The sequence below is a fragment of the Hippichthys cyanospilos genome, chromosome 19, assembly GCF_059441005.1.
Source record: "Hippichthys cyanospilos isolate Australia breed blue-spotted pipefish chromosome 19, RoL_Hcya_1.0, whole genome shotgun sequence".
NCBI classification, from domain to species: Eukaryota; Metazoa; Chordata; class Actinopteri; order Syngnathiformes; family Syngnathidae; genus Hippichthys; species Hippichthys cyanospilos.
Window position 1 is genome coordinate 12,223,329 of NC_142387.1, and position 19,332 is coordinate 12,242,660.

The following is a 19,332-nucleotide window of genomic DNA, read 5'->3' on the forward strand; positions in this document are numbered from 1 at the left end:
CTCTGCTGGCTGCGCCCACTTGGCCTGTGCAGGTGTGCCCGCGGAGAGAGCACGTGATCCGAGAGCGAGGATTGCCATTGGCCGAGGGGAGACTTCGCTAAATTGAACTGAGTCAATAGATACACGTGTTGACTCCATGTGTCGATATTGGCTTTACGAATAGCGCACCTCGGTACCTGCGGCTTAAAGATTCGCGATTTTTGTCTTAAGTCAACCCCTGTTTTCATCCTCAACAATATTCGGAGAGTTATCGTTAAGAGTCAAGCTCCCTGGAATGGAATGAAAACAAAAGTTTAAACCGGACGTTAAAACCTTACAAAATAAAAATAATAAAAGTCAAGCTAACTGGAATTAAACAAAACAACAACAAAAAACCTAAATTAAAGCCTTACAAAATAAAAAAAAGAAAGTCAAGATAACTTCAATGAAACAAAACAAAAAAATAAAACCGGAAGTTAAAGCCTAACAAAATAAGTACAAAGTCAAGACAACTTGAATGGAACAACAATAAAACGACAACCAGGAGTTAAAGCTTTATGAAATCAAAACAATAAACTCAAGCTAACGTGAAGGTAACACAGAAAAAAGAAAGGTAAAATCGGAAGTTAAAACTTGAGAAGATAAAAAGCTAACTGGAATGAAACAAAAACACAAGTAAAACAAAAAGTTAAAAGCCTTACAAAATAAAATAACAAAGTCCCTTATTTAAATAAAGTTCTTCACTTCAAACTCTGTTTGAAACCTCAATCCATTTGTAATAAACACAAAAGATTTCAAAATAAAACAACCTAAAAACAGTTGGGTCAGAAATATGCCGAATCAGATCAACGGGCAACCAAACCAACTTTATTAGTTGCTCATTTTACCTAACAAGTTGCAGTCAAAGGATTTTTGATTCATTTTGGTTCATTTTTGACCCCAAAACAGATTGATGAAACACAACCCAAATTAGGTCAAAAGGGGACCAAACCTTTTTTTTTTTGTTATTTATAATACACCTCAAAACTTCTGCCTAATGCATTTTTTTACACATTCATTCATCCATCCATCATCTTAACTGTTTATCCTCACAAGAGTTGCAGACTTGCTGGTGCCCAACCCAGCTGGCTTTGGGCAGTGGGCGGGGTACACCAACTGGTTGCTAGCCAATCACAAGGCACATAGAAATAAACACCCATTCACACTCGCAAACACACCTAAGGGCAATTTGGAGTATTCATTATACCCACCAAGCATGTTTTATAGGGAGTGTAGGAGGAGTACCTAGAGAAAATCCAGGAAGGCACGGGGAGAACACGAAAACCCCAAACAGAAAGTCCGGCGTCGGAATCGAACCTGCGACCTCTCAATTGTGAGTCGTATGTGCTAACCACTCAGACATGTAAAGATTCAGGCAAGAAATAACCACTTCAAATGCCATCAGTTTTTCGACCATGAAAAACAAACTAAGCAAAAAAACAAAACAAAAACAAAGCTAACTCCAAATCAGTCCTTTGAGAGTAAAACTAACAGGAATTAGAATAAAAGACTAAAAAAGGAAGTTAGAAGATTTCAAAATAAAACAAATAACGGCACCAAACCCTTCAAATCCCATTCTATTGATTTTCTCAACATTTTTGTCTAATTTCCCAACATTAGGACACAGTAGCATGTTAAACTTGCCCGGCATAGCCGTGACGGCGATGTAGACGGCTCATTTAACAGCACTTAGCAGCTCCGAGGTGGCGGCGGCGCCGACAAACAAGAGGCGGAGCACTTGCGCCGTGTTTACTGGCCATTAGTCCTGTTTTATGTACACTTTGTGTTAGGCCCCATTAAGCAAGGCCTCTTCTGGTTAGCCGATTAAGCTGGAACTCGATTACCAAATTTGTGTGCGTGCGTGTCAACGGTGATGCTTCCTGCTATCTGCGCGCAGAAAAAGCTACTATTTAATATGATGGAAAAATGCTAAAGGGTCCAGATATTCAATCACAGGTAATTTTTTAATATTTCTTTTATTTTTTCAACTTTTTGGCTAATGGGAGGGTCTGAAAATACTAAATGTACAAATGCAGTTCTCAAATGGGGTATGGGTGCCCCTGGGGGTACTTGAAGGAACTCCAGGGGGTATTCGAGATGTTAAATAAAAAAAAAAAAAGCAAAAATCCTTTAAAAATATAAATTCTAAAAGCACATTTTACATTCGGTAAGTTAATAAATGTAATTATTTTAAAAAGCCAGACACTCACCCATACTAGAATGGTTCGACCCGAGTTGTCGAGTTCCACCTCTCGTTACCTGTCATGTTAATGATTTATGGTTCAACCCAAGTTGTTGAGTGCCACCTCTCGTTACCTGTCATGTAAATGATTTATTTGTGTGAACACATCTCTACTATGATCCCAAAAGAAGACAACGCTGGAAAAATATTTATTTATAATCTGTTATTTTTGAGAACAGGTTTGACACTTATTTTTTGTGGATAAATATTAATAATTAAGTTAATGATTTATTTTGTGAACAGATTTCTACTGTAATCTAAAAAGAACGCTTTGCAGTGAATATTCTTCAGTGGAAAAATATTTATAACTTTTTTTTTGAGAAAAAGAGACGCTTTTTGTTGATTTTTTTGGTTGACAAATATTCATAATTAAGTTGACTTATTTCATGAACAGATCTTGACTGAAATCCAAAATGGATGATTTTTGTTTAATATTTTTATGCGGACAAATATTTAAAAAAAATGTATAAATTAGTACCTAGGATCACACTTCACTTTATGAAAAAAATATTTTGGGATTGAATGAGTTGAGAGTAAACTAATTGGAATCACAAAGTAATTTATTGCTAAATTGCGCAATGAATAGATTATCATTAATGCTGCAAAAAAACAGAAACCAAAAATAAACAGATGATCAGTTTGTACTTAAACCATGCCTAGAGATGCCACTGCAAAGTTAAAATTAAAATAACATTGTAATGATATAGATAATCTCTTCCACACATATTTTCCCTAATTTGCATGAATATTACTGACAAAAATTCTACTTTGGAATAACCCCCCCGGAAAACAGCTGCTATTTTTGCAGCCTTTCTGTAGCAGTCGTGCGGAGTTGTTCAACAGCCACAATAAAGCGCTCGGTATCTTAATGGGGGCTCTCACGCAGGCAATAAAAGTGCAAGTGACGCGAATCAGCGGCGAGGCCGAACGGCGATGATATTTGAACATCCTTTGGAAGAGGAAGGAAACAGTTAAAAAGGAAGAGATCTTCCACGTGGATAACTTGATTTATGGAGCGGATGACTTTAGCGATGGCGTTGATTGGCGTTAGGGCTAAAACAGTGCGTAAAACTGTACGTAAAACTACTTCAAAGTGTAAACAACTCGGATGGGGCGGCACTTTTAACCATCTGTCTGTCCTGAAAAGACACCAAAACAGATATGAAGACATCATATGGTGTCAATGTCTCAAGCGGACAATTTAGGTTGTACCCCGACGTAGGATTTCCCCACTCACGAAATAAAGTTACCACACCTATGTTGCAACTATTCTCTTGCCCTGCTTTACTATCTAACATCTAGTTTTTGGCCTGTTTTACTGCCACCTCCCCGAATTCCTTCCCCATCATCAGCAAACTCCAGCTCACCTAAACTGATGAGGACACACAAAATGGATGGTTTCAAAGAATAAAATTAAACCTTGATCCATCATTTTGCAGCCCCCGTCCTTGTTTTTGATGTTCGTCTGTCTTTTTCCGCCATCTCGTCCCTCTCGCCCTTGCGTCCGCGGCGACTTTCCTTATCGTCGTCCCGTCTCTTGGCGTCACCGCGGTGATGGTGGCGCGAGCGTCCGTCTTCCCGCCTAGCGGGGGGCGACCGGCTGCGGCTCCTCTTATCGGGTGACTCCCGACTGGCGGCGTGTGACAAGTGTCCCTCTTTGGACTCGCCGGAACGCCGCTGCAGGCCCGTGGAGCGAAGGGTGTTGAGAAGGAAGCGTTTGTTGGTGCCTCGCAGTGGACATTTCAACCTGATGAGAAAGGAGAACAAAAACTTGGTGCTGCTGTTTTGGCTTGCATCATTAGCGTGCAAGCAAAAAGACTGACGTTATCAGCGGCGGACTAACCATCCGGCAGGGCCCATCGTCTCGGCTCTCAGCCGAGCCCTGTCTGTCTCCCTTAGGAGCTCCTCGACAGCACGTCTGCAATGCACGCAAATGAGTCAAAACTGGACGAAAAATTCTGGGCGTAAAGGGGGCCACGAAAACTAAGCGAATGAATTTGGCGTAAATGCGCCATTTGGAATCAGAAAGGCAGTGTCCCGGCTAACCCAAACTGGGCATATGGGAGAATGTTAGCGGCTAAAAGCTAACTACAGAATCAACAACAAACAGCACGATAACTACGTACGTACTTTTCCAATTCGCTCTCCTCTTCGGCCATTACTACGCGGTCGACAACACGTTAAGTGATAAGCCGCTCTTGAGAGGACTAGATATTTAATTTAAATTAACGAACGGACCGCTTGTTTATTGCGCCGGGGTCCTAAACGTTAAGGACCCAAAATTGGCTTGAGTGGATGCCTGATCAAAAACGAATCCCATTTTGACAAAAGTAGAACTGAAATGAACTCTAGTGCAAACAAACATTAATCTTAAATGTTTACTGCATATGTATGTATACCAATTTTCCATTTAGATTATTTGTATCAACGTTAAAAAGCAGTAGAAGAAAAAAATACTTTGAGCTGATAATAAAGCTAAATTAGCTTGAAAACTGAAAACAAACATTTACATTTACTTCCTTGAGTTATTACACATATTTAAGAATTCCCCAAACTATTTGGACATGTAAGGCGTAGATGTTTTAAAAATATTTAAATTTAATGTCCACTTTCACTCTTGTATTGTTTTTGACAACTTTATTCTATTTTTTGTTGTTAAGACCGCCGCTCAAAATTATTCAACACTACTTGAGTGTGTTTTTTTTTAACACTTGCAGAAATTTGTTATAATTTTAATACTTGACGCTCTTAAGTTTTTTTTTTTTTTTTCCAGAATTCCACGCAGGCATTGTTTTTCGCAGCCACCGAGGTGGATGCGCGCGCCGCTCCCCCCTATGATTGACAGCGGTGGGCGTTTTCGTGCTGGTTCGCAGGGACGCCGCCACTTTGCGGTGAGTGCGTGGAATTGAGGTGCGAGACCCTAACCATCGCCTCCCTTCCCCTCCCTCCACCACCATTGCCACCCTCTCTTTTCGAGGCCGGGATGCAAGGCGCGGAGGAGCATCCGGATTAGGTAATATGACATCTGCATGCACGTCTCCAATGTCAATGTGTGTGTGTGTGTGTGTGTGTGTGTGTGTGATTGTTGGGGGGGGTTGACTTTGCACTGCTATTGAGGGGCTTGTTGATGGAGTCAGACAGATACTCACGTTCCCGTCATGACACTGCGGTGAAGATACCAGCCTGCAAAAGAGACAAAATGAGATTTAAAAAAAATAATGTGGTTTTGCAGGCATGGATTTGATGCTTTGTGCTTGATGTAGGAAGGCGTTGATTGAATGATGCGTTTTGAAATAATTCTGGCACGCCGGCGTCTACAAGTGTGACGCGGTGATGTCACAGCTTTGTTTTAAATGGCAACAGAGAGAGCCTTGTGTCCTCATGCTTAATTCATGTCCAGCTGCGGGGATGGAGACACAAGCGGCCAGTCACATCCAAGGAGACAAGAAAGAGAGCATCCTTTAAAAAAAAAAAAAGAAAAAAAAAAGGATGCCGGAATAATTAACAGCCGGACCCTAGCTAAGGAGATGGCGGAGACAGGTTGTCACGGGGACGGTAACCAAGGAGACGGAACAAAAAAAAGGACGGGGGGGGTGGGGGGGTGGGGGGGTGGAAAAAGCGTCGAGAGAGGACTCATCATCTGATGGTTCCTCAGTATCCTGTGAATGTCAAACATCGTGGAAGAGAGCAGGATAGGCGGCCTGGTACCTGTCCTGGTTGCCATGGCGACAATAGGAGAGAGCGAGAGGCAGGTGTGTGTATGTGTGAGACATGCGAGTGAAAGGTACGCCATCTGCTGGTACCAAAAGGGGCCCGGTTAGGAGAACCTTGCTTTCGGGAACATTCCATGGAAAAGAGACATCTTTCGTGAAGCTGTTGCTATTTTTGTCTCCTCACATCCTTTGTCCTTTGCTTTTTTCCTTCCTAAAGAGGACAATGTCCTCATCAGTGTTGATGACTTTTTGTTTGGACTGTGTCCCCTTTTCACGTCATCTTTCTCCTCGGGTATATCTTTTCCTCTTGTGTTAACCAATCAGATTTCTCCAGCCATTCGTGAATTGTTCAGGTGTACCTCGTTGTCTCGTACTGGAAGGACAGTGACTAAACGGAGCTCACAGACAAAGCAAAGGGAAGGACGATAAATTGTCCGTGCGGGAAAAGAGTGCTGTGACATTCGTGTGTGATTGATGGGACTTTGGAATTACATTTGAAATTGTAATTCTTGTCTTGTTTTATTCAACAACTCCTGAAACTTGATGATGCAACATCTGTTTTATTTCTGGCACCTGAAAAAGCCGTTAAAAAAAAAAATCTATAGACTAGTGGCTTTCAAACTTTTTTGATTGGATGTTTAAACCTTCACAAAATAAAGGCACGCAACATTATTTTCATAGGTGACACCATAACAGAATTAGAATGCAGAACTAAGGTTCTTCATGTTCCAATTAATTTGCTCTTGTTTAGAAAGCTTTACTGTTCCCGTCACGACATACCTGAAACCCTATTCTCACATAGCCCCTAAGGGTACCCCAAGGACTTTTATTTAGCCTAGATGTGAGCAAATCATCCAAAAATAAGCAATATTTTTCCATTATTTTAAATATTCAGGCCGCTTTTGTTGGAGTCAAGCAAACGTTTCTGAGATGCATTTTCTTCTTCATAATTAAGAGTATTTTTCTGAAAAGAATATCCATGCAAATATGTAATTTTAAAACAAGACAACCCTCAAAATTTCTAATGTCTGGATTAAACAGGACAATGACGAGAATACAGTAAATTTAGTTCAAAATAATTCTAATACATAATTTAAACTACAGAGTAGGAAACCACAGGTGTCTTGCTGTAAATGCTTAAAGCAATGCTTGTGTGTAAATCTATTCTTATAAGATTTTGTTTTTGCCATCATTTCGTATATTTAAAAAAATGGCCTTGAAGATGAAGATAACTCAAAATCATTTTCTCATCATGTGAGAAAAGAATTAAATGTTTATTGTAAATAATCTGAATAAGAAAACGATGGATTTAATATTTTGTAATTGGGACATTTTTTTTAAGAATTGATTTATCCCTTTTAGACAAAATATAAGACTACATTTCTTATTGTGAGACATTTTAAATTTCTTAAAATTGACTTTGGCAGTGTGTTAAATCTCCTTTGTTTTTTGTTTTTTTTTAGCCTCTTAAAAGCGCGCCGCTTTTCCCTTTTCTATTACGCTCCCGATCCCCTCGCTTCCCTTCGCCTCAATCCCGGATAATTCCCTCCTGGTGGAATTGGAAGATTGCAATGGGTCGAGAGCAAAAAGAGAGATTATACTGTCAGATTAGTGGACAGGAGCAGCGATACATAATCTGCGTGCACACACACACACACAAACACGAGGAGGGGGGGGCTTTTGTGGCGTGCAACACACTGGGCTCACGTGCGCAAAGTATTTGCGGCATGGAAAAAAAAAAAAACGCCCGGCAAAATAATCAGACACTTGTTGTTTTCCCCCAAACAGCTGTCTCACCCTCTGACCTGCAGGGTTGTGATGCGCCATCGTCCGCCGGGGGGCGTCGGTCCGTCCTCGCCGCCGCCAGTCCCGCGCATGGGCTAGGAGCTCCCCCGAAGCCGGCCGGGATGGGCAGCCCGGGATGCGAGGCGGCCGTGGAGCCCGCCCCGGAGGCCCTGTGCCCGGAGTGCGGCCAGGTGCACCGCAGCCGGGAGAACCACCTGTACAACTACCGGCTGGAGGTGGACGACGACCTGGTGTGCCACATCTGCCTGCAGCCGCTGGTGCAGCCGCTGGACACGCCGTGCGGGCACACCTTCTGCGCCCGCTGCCTGCGTAGCTTCCTGCAGGAGCGGGACTTCTGCCCGCTGGACCGTACGCGGCTGCAGCTGCCGGCGTGCCGCAGGTCCAGCATCCTGGTGCACAAGCTGCTGGACAAGCTGTCGGTCACGTGCCCGCTGACGCCCCTCTGCTCGCTCAGCATGCCCAGATGTGACCTGGAGGCGCACCTCAAACACAGGTGGGCTTGAGAAATGAAGTATTTTCTTGGCTGAGTAGTTCGTTGTGATGCGCTTTAAAAAAAACGGGCTTAGGTCTCTGAAAATGACAAACTGCGATATTGGTAGATTCTAGTTATGCGTTTAATTCGCTTTATATATAATACAAGGTCAATGCTGAAAAAACGAAGTTACTGCACACTGAAAGTTGAAACCCCTATATATATATATATATATATATATATATATATATATATATATATATATATATATATACACACACACACACACACACATATACCAGTGCTTCTTAATTATATGCCCTAGGAAAAGAAAATTTTTTGCACCACCTCAAATCGACGCGCTGACTTTAAATAAGATTATCTGTAAAAATTGTATACCTAAACCTGTATTTATAAAAACCATATACCTAAACCTTTATCCTTTTTAACATTAACAAAAGAAAAAAAAATCAAAAGAAATCAACTTTCAACAACTATTTTTGACAGCGTTTATGTGAGTTACAGCTTAGTCTAAAATAGAAAAAAAAAAAAAACAAGTGCATCAAAGTGGCTGGAACTTTAACAAAAAAAGATTAAAATTCCTATTTCATTCCAACTTTCCCTGGGGTCATTCATGCTCCTCACTGGCATCACCTCGCACCCCCCCCCCAGGGGGTCCTCCCCAACTATTTGAGAAGCACTGATGTATACATTCATAAATTAATATTACACACCAGTATATATATATATATATATATATATATATATACATATATATATATACACACACACACACACTCACAAACGCACAGGTACTGTATATAATAAGGGAGGGTTCATTCAAGTGCGTCGTGCTTCTCATTAACCGCTTTGCCGCAAACCATCCATACACATTCTTTGGCTCCCGGCCTGTTCGGACCAGGTGCTGGGATCCCTTAAGAGAGTGGAATTACTAGTCTGCAGGTCATGTGACAAGGGATTAGTGGCTCCCAAGTCATACAGTCATGGGTTGGCCGGTCAGAAGCTCTTCAGAACTTTCGCTTTTTTTCCCGGCAACTATGCTGAGCAATTTCAACACCAGAGATCTTTTTAATCACTTCTTCTGCGAGACGGCCAAGGGTAACCCCGGTTTGTGGTGAGTGGATGCGAATCTCGATCAAGTTTTAGAATGACTTATCATCTGAGGCTAGTTAAGGAAAACTACAAGGGAGTTTGTTGCACGTTACAAAGTCAGATGATTTTTCTGTTACTTCTGGTGTTTCCGGGGACCCAAGAACCTATAAAACCCAGAAGATCCTCCATGAGTGTATTAAGGAATGATTCTGTCTGCTTGTGGAGATGTTTTGACGTCAGATCTACTTGTGACAGAAAGCAAACTCATTTGTTCGGATGACGGTATATTAAAGAAAGGTCGTCTGGAAAATGTGTGGTCTGACGAGACCAGCTGTTCAGAAAACGTCCCTGCAAGATCGTCCGAAGGATTGCAATTTTCATTCTGGTTCGAGTTTCAAGAAAAACTCATGGTGTGGCCATCATAACCTGATCTAAACCCCATAGAGAACCTGCGTAAATGTGTAATATCTTTTTTTTTTTAATTCTCAAAAGTGACTTGTTGATTTCACCCAAGCCATCTGTGTTTTGACGCTTTGCTCACTGACGGCTTATCCGTTTGTCGTGCCCCTCAGCGAGCATCTTAATGGGATTTCCATTAACCGGCTCATGCTAACAAGCGCTTGAAAGCTTTTTTGACTCAACTCATATATTTTTTTTAGGCTGACATCTCCCATTTTTCATTGTATACAACACATCAATTCACTTAAAGTGGCCAGATTCTTACAGAAAAAAAAAAAAAAAAAACTAAAGCCCTAAGCCTAACTTAAAAAGATCAGCGGAGGTGTTGTTGATCAGGATTAGCCTAACATTCTTTTAAATAAATCTCCGACCTATGACCCCAGATGGGTTTTCCCGGGCTTCTTTTAGCGTCTTACAGGTCCAAGATAGCAACAAGAGGCAAGTGTCGCCGTTGTATAAGTTGACGACCCGGGACGAGGTGATTAAAAGGCGAAAGTGACATGGTGGCGTCTGCTTGGTACTCAAGGTGACGTTTTTAGGGAACCATGGACACTTAAAAAAAAAAAGTTGACAATTTAAAACCAAAACGTTGAGTCAAAATAAAATAACACAAAAAACAGCCCTCTGAAAAATTGGGTTTGAAAGAAACCCTGCAAAATTGTCGTACACAAACGAGAAAATTGTTGTTTTGTGGGCCATACTTTTTAACCAACTTTTGGGCTAATAACACAAAATGATGTGTTGGTCCAGTTATTATTTATTTTTTATTTAACACTTTTTTCTTTTTTTTGGAGAGTGCACCATATATTGACTTGTTTCATTTACAGACCTAACTACATGCATAAAACATTAACACTGAGTGCCGTTGACGCGAAAAGACGTCAATAGCAACCCTACAGAGAAGTGCCATTGACGTCAATTGACGTCAATAGCAATCCTACAGAGAAGTGCCATTGACGTCAATTGACGTCAGGTAGTTTTTTTGTTTTTGTAATCAGGAAAGGAGAAAATATGGGGAAAAAATGAGAAAAAGACTAATTATGGTCTGTCACAATGCTTGAAATTGTGACCAACTAAGTGTTACCTTACTCAAGGTGTCCAGGTACACGATGTCAGCAGACCAGCGTGGACGGTCCCCGCAAGGAGAACGGAGACGACCGAACGGCGGGGAAAAGTCCTCCGAGATCCCCCCGCTCGCCGCAGACCGACTTGGGCGACGCCACGCCCTCGCCGCCGCTTTGCGGCGACAACCCGACGAGGACGAATGAGGCGGGTCTGGACAACCCCGCCTTTGAGGAGAGCACTGAGGAAGACGGTGAGTTGGTGTAAAAAACACAAAACTGAAATGAAAGGCATCATTAGCGGCTGTGGTGGTTTTGAAATGTGGGCGTGGTCTTTCAGGTTTGGCGGGGATGGAGTGTATCATCCCCAGGGTGAAGCGGCCCCTCAGTAACCCTTGCATTCACCTCCTCCGTTCAGTCAGCTCCACGTCCTCTGGATGGGACTGCCCCGAGTCTCCGCCTCTTTCTGCGGAAGAAGGCAGGAAGTTCGGCGCCGCGATCGGCGAGCTTACAAGCTCACTAGTCAGAAGGTTAACGAATTTCCATCCGCAGGCTGCGTCAAGTTGCCGTCGCTTCCAGAAGGCGAGATAACGGCGGTGGAGGTGCATCGGGCCAACCCGTACGTGGAGCTGGGCATCAGCATCGTCGGCGGGAACGAGACGCCCCTCATCAACATCGTGATCCAGGAAGTGTACCGGGACGGCGTGATTGCGCGAGATGGCAGGCTGCTGGCGGGAGACCAGATACTTCAGGTCAGATTTGATATGCTACAGGATTTCATTCAATTTAAATTGACATCCAGGCATTTAATTATTGCTATTACAACTCAGTTTAAATTTATCTACAATATTAATTTTAATGTATCTAATATTCATGGATAATTTACAGTATTTCAATTCATTTCATTCATTTAGTATTTTTGTGCTGCAGCCCGATTAATTTTCTCGCATTTACCCAACTTTTTAATTTACCATCTATTAAATGCTACTGAATTAACTTCTATTTAATTGCGAGCTTTTGCAGTAAATCAACTCATATTTGATTTCATCTCCATTTTCATCCGCTCCTTTAGCCAAACACAAAGAAATGTAAAAAGACAAATGAAGTACCAGGGTCTGGACTATTAAAAAACGTAAAACTATGAAAACAATTTTTTGCGTGCATGATCATAATTGTGCAGTGTACGTTATAACCAAAAAGGCGGAAAAAGAATAAAGTCCTTCATCGTATCCCCATTCAAGGTGAACAACGTGGACATCAGTAACGTCCCGCACAGCTTCGCCCGCTCCACACTGGCGCGGCCGTGCACCACCCTGCAGCTGACCGTTCTCCGAGAGCGGCGCTGCGCATCGCGGGCGCCGCCCGCGGTCCCCAAAGCCCCCTGCTCCACCCCCGAGGGCAACCCGCCCAGCCCCGTGTCTCTGAGGATCACCTTGCACAAGCGCGACTCGGCGGAGCAGCTGGGCATCAAACTGGTGCGTCGGACCGACGAATCCGGCGTCTTCGTTCTGGACCTGCTCGACGGCGGCTTGGCGGCAAAAGACGGCCGGCTGCGGGGCAACGACCGCGTTTTGGCCGTCAACGAGCAGGATCTGCGCCACGGGACCCCGGAGCAGGCCGCGCAGATCATCCAGGTGGACGCAAACGCTAGCGTCACATTTTCCAGCGGGTAATTGACAACTGGATTTTGCGACAGGCTAGCGGCGAGCGAGTGCACCTGCTCATCAGCCGACCCAGCAAACCGACTCCGCCCCCGCCGCCGAAATCAAGCTCCACCAGAGATCTCTACTGCCTTGATCACTTCCTGCCTAACCACAGCACCAGCCCCAGCCCGCTGCCCTTGCACCTCTCCCGCACCAGCACGCACCGAGTAAACACCCGCATTTTTTCCAAACACCCGCATTTTTTCCCCAACGTATCGAAGGTTTGTTTGTTTTTCTCAAAGCCGTTTCTGTTTTCAGGATCTGTCCCAGTGTGTCACCTGCAAGGAGAAACACATCACTGTGAAGAAGGAGCCCCACGAGTCCCTGGGCATGACGGTGGCGGGAGGGCGGGGCAGCAAGAGCGGCGAGCTGCCCATCTTCGTCACCAGCGTCCAACCGCACGGATGCCTGTCGAGAGATGGGCGGATCAAACGAGGTGAGGGAGTCACAAAAAAGCAGGTTGCGCCTGAAATACTTCCTGTTCAACGTACTTCTCCCATCATTGTAAATTGACGTCAACTAGTTTTTTTTTTTCCTCCGAAAGACTTGGGAAAAATACGTACCGTATTTTCCGCACCATAAGGCGCACTGGATTATAAGGCGCACCCCCAATCAATGACATATTTGAAATCTTTTTCCATATATAAAGTGCACCGGATTATAAGGCGCACCCTCAATTCATGACATATTTTCAATCACAATATAGTAATACTCAAGTAATAACAATAACTCTAAACTCTGAATAGCATAATAACTCAATGTCAATATGAGCAAACAACTGTAAACACACAAAAGAAACGGGTAAAGCTTACTTATCACTTCATCCCCGTCTACGAATCCCAATCGCAATATTGATCCATATATAAGGCGCACCTGATTATTAGGTTCACCATCAACTATTTAAAAAAAAAAATTGGGCTTTTAGGTGCGCCTTATAGTACGGAAAATACGGTACTATGAAAACGCTCAAAGGTGACAGGTTCTCGCATTTTTTTAATGGGATTAAAATGCTTAACGTCAATTCATTTAAATGGGGAAAATTAATTCAGAAAGCGATGCAATTAACAAAGGAATAATTCAAAATATTTGGATGTCTTGATTAACCAATAAATGCCATCTAAAATCAAAAAAGTACCGCATGACAGTCTGGCTTCCTCCCCGTCAGGCGACGTCCTCCTGAGCATCAACGGGCAGGACTTGACGTACCTGAGCCACAGCGAGGCGGTGGGCACCCTGAAAGCCAGCGCCGCCTCAGCCTCGGTGCAGCTGCGCGTGCTGGAGGTCAGCATGGTGGAGGAGCGCCAGCGGGACCAGCTGCTGCATCACGCCCACGACAGCGAGTTTGACGCCAACTGGTCGCCCTCGTGGGTCATGTGGTTGGGGCTCCCAAGGTGAGTTGAACAAACACTTTCAAGGAGAAGTCTAGGAGCTTATTGTTTTTGCAAATTGGAGAAAAAAAAAAAAGCAGGCCAATAACCAATCTTTTTAGCAAATATTGTCAGTGAACAGGAAAATAATGGCATAAAAAACGTTTTTTAATTTGAAACACCAACTCTTAACTTTGGCAAAATGTCTTTAAGCATATACAGAGCAATTCTTCAGATTTGCATTGTGTTTCTTAAAAATTATTTTTAGGCAACATACATTTTTTTGGTAAGATTTTTTGTAAGAGCTTTAAGGGTCACCCGCATGTCTTTAAAAGTTAAACGAAAACAAGTTTATCGATTCCTACTGTAAATAAAGTTCTCTAAGTGGTCATAATTTCACTTATCCGTCTTATTTTTAGACAGAAAGAAATGTGATCTCGGGGTTAGCAGAATCTCTTATACAGTTACCTGAAAATTCAATATTGTCCTAAAATTAAGTGTTAAATTGATTTATCGGGTATCAATTTTTACTTTATATATAAAAAATACTCGATATCGGCGCCGATATTCATCAAAATACCTAATATCGACGTATTTGACAAAATACCCAATACCGGCACTGATATTCATCAAAATGCCCAAAATTGGCGCCAATATTTATTTCATACCAAATATCGCTGCCACAATTTGTCTAAATACCCAATATCAGTGCTGATATTCTTCAAAATATCGGCACCAACATTGATCAAAATCCCAAATATCGGCACGATACTGGGTATTTTGATGAATCGGCGCCCATATTGGGTATTTAGACGAATATTGGCGCCATTTTGCCTATTTTGACAAATGTCAGTGACGATACTGGGTATTGTGACGAATATCGGCGACGATATTAGGTATTTTGAGGAATATCGGCGACGATATTGGGTATTTTGCAGAATATGTGCGACGATATCGGTCAGAATAAATATCGGCGTATCCCTTGTAAATACACTTCAAAGTACAGCACTTTTGTGCTCATTTTATTTGCAGCTACTTACACAGCAGCCATGAGATTGTCCTACGGAGGAGCCACCCTGGCAGTTGGGGCTTCAGCATCGTGGGGGGCTACGAGGAGACCCACGGCAACCAGGCCTTCTTCATCAAGACCATCGTCCTGGGGACGCCCGCCTATTACGACGGCCGCCTCAAGTGAGCTGGATAATCAATCGCTGACTTGTTTTAAATGGATTCAAATTCCTTTTTTACCTAATTCTCCTGAACTCATCAGGTGCGGAGACATGATCGTGGCGGTCAACGGCCTGTCCACAGCGGGGATGAGCCACTCGGCGCTGGTCCCCATGCTGAAGGAGCAGCGCAGCAGAGTGGCGCTGACTGTGGTCTCCTGGCCCGGCAGCCTGGTCTAGCCGGGCCCGTGCAAAAGAACTGGTACTTGCTGACTGTACGTCGCCCCGCCGGGCTTCTAATCCAGGACCAAAAAGCGAGGTGACGGTGCCACGCCGCTCGGACTGCGACCCCAACACGCTGCTGCGCTCGTGTCATCTTCAGTCTATGGTGGGGGGGGCACATAAAATGACATGCTTTGTCTTGTATGAAAAGTTGAAACATTTCATATTCAATACCAGCGTTGGATCCAGTTGAATAAGCCCCCCCACCCGTTTTTTTTTTTTTTTTTAACGTTGCCACAACCTGGGGCTCATTCTGCACTAAGCCCCTATTACCATGACAACCAGCTGGCCAATCAGCTGTAATTTTTTTTTTTTTTTTTACATGTGAATGTTTGTCCTGTATGTTTTAATAAATATTTCCTGCAAAAAAAAAAAAAAAAAAAAAAAAAAACGACTCAAGTAAATGTCTTTGAATTTGCAGTCCCATTGAGGCTTTATTTGATTGGCAAACCAAAACAAAAGGCTTAAACTGAAACTTTTTTTTTTTTAAATAAACAGGCATTCAAATAATAGGCTCAAGATTTAGGATCTTCTAAATGTGTTTGGTGCAGTTTGGCCTCAAGCTTGTCGGTCTCTGCGGCCAGCAGTTTAGCCTCTGCAGTACTCCACGGCAGCTTCTTTCTTGGATGCAGTTTCTAAGAGAGGGGTTCAAAGGTCACTTTCCCCTGGATCTCCCAAAAAATAAAATAAAATCACATTCAACCCTTAAACGTCTATGGGAAGCCAATCTTACCTTCAGCTTTTTCTTGAGTGGATCATGCACCACTCCATGCCGCCACAGACTTTCCTGATCAATAACAGCCGTCAAAAAAATGTCACGTTAATCCAAATCTTGGCTTCGCGTTTATTTTTTGAAAATCTGAAGCCACAACTCCACTTCTGGGACCTCATGTGACAATTTAAAATGGCAGTGTTTCCTAGTCCAAAAGGTGTCAAACTCCGGTCCTCGAGGGCCGGTATCCTGCATGTTTTCTAGGTTTTTCTCCCCAAAACACCTGATTTTAATGATTAACTTATCAGGAAGCTCTACAGGATCTTTAAAAAATGATCCTAACCATTTGAATCAGGTGTGTTTGAGAGGATTGAAAACACTGGATACCAACCCTCGAGGACTGGATTTTGACACCAATGATTTAAAGACTTTTGCAGGGGTTTTGAGTAAATTTGCTGGACGAGTATGGCGCCAGGTCTTTCCATATCATTCAACTTTTGAGGTTTTTTTTTTTTTTTTATTTAGCTATAATCACCTAAATTAAATGATTTAACACTTGAAAAGTATCAGTCCGCGTGGAATGAATGTAAGCATGACAGGTTTCATTTTGAATTGTATTACTTGAAATACTTTCAGTATGATTTTATTAGCACCTCTGTGTAATATGACACCTAATTATAGACATAAGCTTTATATGGGAAAACTCATTACACACACAAAAAAAAAAAAGATAATTGCAAATTTGCAGGATAATTGAAAGGTATGGACATGTTTAAGAAGTAAAATGGCCACAGACACCTTGGTACCAAAAAGTCTGCAAAAGCTACATTTATTGTGCTTTTGACTTTAATATAAATGTATCTAACTTGCATAAAAATTATGTCTTAAAAACTTTCTTTCCCAGCCACTAACGCTGCTTCCAAAGAAGTTTAAATAAAATGTCTGATAGCTAAGATCTTTATTTGGAGCTTAAAACTCATGAAGTTGCAGCCTCATTTTGGGGAAACTTGATTGTTTTTTTAAGAAGAACAAAATTCGAAGCGCGTCAAATTCCGCGCATGAGCCATCATCTGATCAGATTGAGCATAAGGTGCTTAGCATAGCAGATAGTCCACTTTACCTTGATGGTGAAGGACTTTGTGCAGCCAGGGTAGGCGCAGCTGAAGGGTTTGCTCCCCTCGTGGTCCCCCAGGACGTGGTGGTCCAGGTTAAAACGACGGGTGAAGGTCTTGGAGCAGCCTTGTTTGGGACACGGGAAGACTGGCTTTCCCGCGGTGTGGCGGCGAAACTCGTGCTGGCGCAGAAACCATCTGTTGTTGAATTGCTTCTTGCATGTTGAGCATGGCAGCTTAACTGTTAAAAAAAAAAAAAAAAACCCAGCAATCAGGAATCTTAAAAGGCCTGCAAGTAGACAACAACATGGCTGTCACACCTCTGTGCTCTTTGCGATGTTTCTGGTAATCTGACCAGGTTTTTCCCAAGTAAGGGCACAACTCCACTTCACAAGGGTAACCTTCAAGAAAATCACATTCTTTAAGACCTTCAATTCACACCGCTAATCAAAAAGCCAAATTTGTGACGCCATTATAGATATGAAAAGACCTTTATGAATCTTCTCATGGTGCTTCAGCTTGCCAAGAGAAGCGAATTCCCTTGCGCAGCCCTCGACTTGGCAACTAGAACGGAAAATCATTTTCATAATGACGCTAGGTATTTGCGCGGTAGATTGGTAGCTCCATACCAAAACGGCAGAATGCTTTGGTGTTCCCCCATATGGGCCTTCAGCTGGTACTTTTTGTTGAAGCTACGGTGGCAGTCCTCTTTTGTACACTAGGGGGTTAAAAAACAGGTAAAGCCAGACCCCACACACTACTCCAAATATATAGCGGCGTGTCAAAAGTCACTCAGATTTATTTATAGCAAAGTCAAAAAAAATAACAACAAAGCTAGCCACCAGTCAGCCTAAGTTCATTTTAGCTACTACTTTTTTCATTGGACTTTCCAGGAGTCTGAATGCCCTATGCTGCCTCTCACAGGTCAGTCGTGGTACTGCAAGATGCATATCTATTTTTACATTCTTAAATGGGTTACATTTTTTAAAATCTTACCTGATATCGGCCCTGGGTGCACTGGTGCACTCGAGAGATGTGGTTTTTCAGTCCGGCCGGCCGCAAAAAGGCCTCAGAGCAGCCATCTGTTGGACACCTTTGTACCAAAAGATGGAGGAAAAAAAAAAAAAAAAAGTACCAAACGTCTAAAATGTTGACTTAAATATAAATAAAATGGCCTTACTTGTGGCGCTTCTCACCACTGTGGTGGAGCTCATGCCTGGTGAGCGCATGGCGGGTGCAGAAACTTTTATCGCAGCTTTCGCAGGAAAACGGTTTCTAGGAGAAAATCGAGTTGTCACAAACCCCAAGGAAAATCTCACACGTATATTTTGTCACTTACCAATCCCGTGTGTTTGCACAAGTGGGCCTCGAGTTTCCACGACTTGCTAAACTTGGCCTTACAGTCAAAAAATGAGCATATATAATTTTTGGGACCCTGAATCGTCTCTCCCATCTTCAAAGTGATACCAAACGTGACGTCAACAAGAAAAAAAAATTGTGGCATCAAGAGGTAGGGCAATTACTGACCTACACCTGAACACTGCACCTGTGCTGGATTTAACTTATTGGATCGAACCACTCTGGAGGACAAAAGGGGGGAGGCTATTGAAACTATATATATTTTTTAACAGTCCAAAAAAAAAATATGAAGAAAGAAAAGTAAATAGTGTGTCAACTGGAACAGGATGAAGGCTTATGTGTGTATTGTAATAATGCCAATCGTTGCTCAAGCGTTGTAAAAGTCCTCTCCTCTTTTATCCACGTTGATTGATTGATTTGAGCTTTAAAAATGTCACCCGTGTCTCCAGTAAGGACACGACTGTCTGCAATTCTCTCGCGCACGCGCACACGCACGCACGCACACACACACACGCAAAGTATTTAATCTTATCGATAGTCACACACATCACGCAAGCTTTCCAAAGTAAACATTAAACTGAAGCTAATATATTTAGCATACATTTGCTGCGTAATGCAATTTTAAACAGTTTTCAACTTTCGACCAATGCTTCTGATTTTAAATTCCTTTTTAAGTTTTTTTGTTGTTTTTTTACAGATGCGAATTGTCATTAGTGCTGTTATTTTCTGTCGGATATAAAATACATT

At 42.6% G+C, this 19,332-nt stretch overlaps 3 protein-coding genes and 1 long non-coding RNA gene across 6 annotated transcripts in view; 1 reads left to right on the forward strand and 3 right to left on the reverse strand.

Annotated features, from left to right (window-relative positions):
- Positions 1-520: 520 nt before the first annotated feature.
- On the reverse strand, positions 521-8,932 carry LOC148407940 (uncharacterized). 2 transcript variants are annotated; one of them, XM_088441910.1, is made up of 4 exons: positions 7,779-8,932; positions 5,410-5,443; positions 4,104-4,178; positions 521-4,007 (listed from the first exon to the last, which is right to left on the reverse strand). In XM_088441910.1, exons 1-4 carry the CDS (start codon positions 7,798-7,800, stop codon positions 3,689-3,691), a joined length of 450 nt encoding a protein of 149 aa, XP_088298036.1. In that variant the 5' UTR covers positions 7,801-8,932; the 3' UTR covers positions 521-3,688. The 2 variants fall into 2 exon arrangements, with proteins under 2 accessions (XP_088298036.1, XP_088298037.1); XM_088441911.1 differs by lacking the exons at positions 5,410-5,443; positions 7,779-8,932 and adding an exon at positions 4,391-4,536.
- On the forward strand, positions 5,920-15,757 carry lnx2a (ligand of numb-protein X 2a). Of its 2 annotated transcripts, XM_088441904.1 has the most exons (11): positions 5,920-6,012; positions 7,785-8,272; positions 10,918-11,138; positions 11,225-11,362; positions 11,437-11,636; positions 12,126-12,518; positions 12,581-12,754; positions 12,846-13,023; positions 13,753-13,978; positions 14,987-15,145; positions 15,225-15,757. In XM_088441904.1, exons 1-11 carry the CDS (start codon positions 5,926-5,928, stop codon positions 15,358-15,360), a joined length of 2,400 nt encoding a protein of 799 aa, XP_088298030.1. In that variant the 5' UTR covers positions 5,920-5,925; the 3' UTR covers positions 15,361-15,757. The 2 variants fall into 2 exon arrangements, with proteins under 2 accessions (XP_088298030.1, XP_088298031.1); XM_088441905.1 differs by lacking the exons at positions 5,920-6,012; positions 7,785-8,272 and adding an exon at positions 9,249-9,386.
- Positions 11,003-15,127, reverse strand: LOC148407942 (uncharacterized). Its single transcript, XR_015868693.1, has 4 exons — positions 14,995-15,127; positions 12,866-14,016; positions 11,290-11,612; positions 11,003-11,126 (listed from the first exon to the last, which is right to left on the reverse strand). It is a non-coding gene; the product is annotated as an uncharacterized LOC148407942 (long non-coding RNA).
- Positions 15,758-15,822: 65 nt separating the features above from the next.
- Positions 15,823-19,332, reverse strand: part of gtf3ab (general transcription factor IIIA, b) — a 4,844-nt gene continuing 1,334 nt past the window's right edge. Inside the window, exons 1-9 of the mRNA XM_088441912.1 lie at positions 18,566-19,332; positions 18,407-18,501; positions 18,223-18,319; positions 17,856-17,944; positions 17,717-17,790; positions 17,547-17,627; positions 17,235-17,467; positions 16,136-16,189; positions 15,823-16,037 (exon numbers count right to left, since the gene is read on the reverse strand). The exon at positions 18,566-19,332 is cut by the window's right edge and continues 1,334 nt beyond it. Of these exons, the coding sequence (XP_088298038.1) occupies positions 15,918-16,037; positions 16,136-16,189; positions 17,235-17,467; positions 17,547-17,627; positions 17,717-17,790; positions 17,856-17,944; positions 18,223-18,319; positions 18,407-18,501; positions 18,566-18,730 (1,008 nt within the window). The 5' untranslated portion in view covers positions 18,731-19,332 and the 3' untranslated portion in view covers positions 15,823-15,917. The remainder of the gene's footprint in view (positions 16,038-16,135; positions 16,190-17,234; positions 17,468-17,546; positions 17,628-17,716; positions 17,791-17,855; positions 17,945-18,222; positions 18,320-18,406; positions 18,502-18,565) is intronic.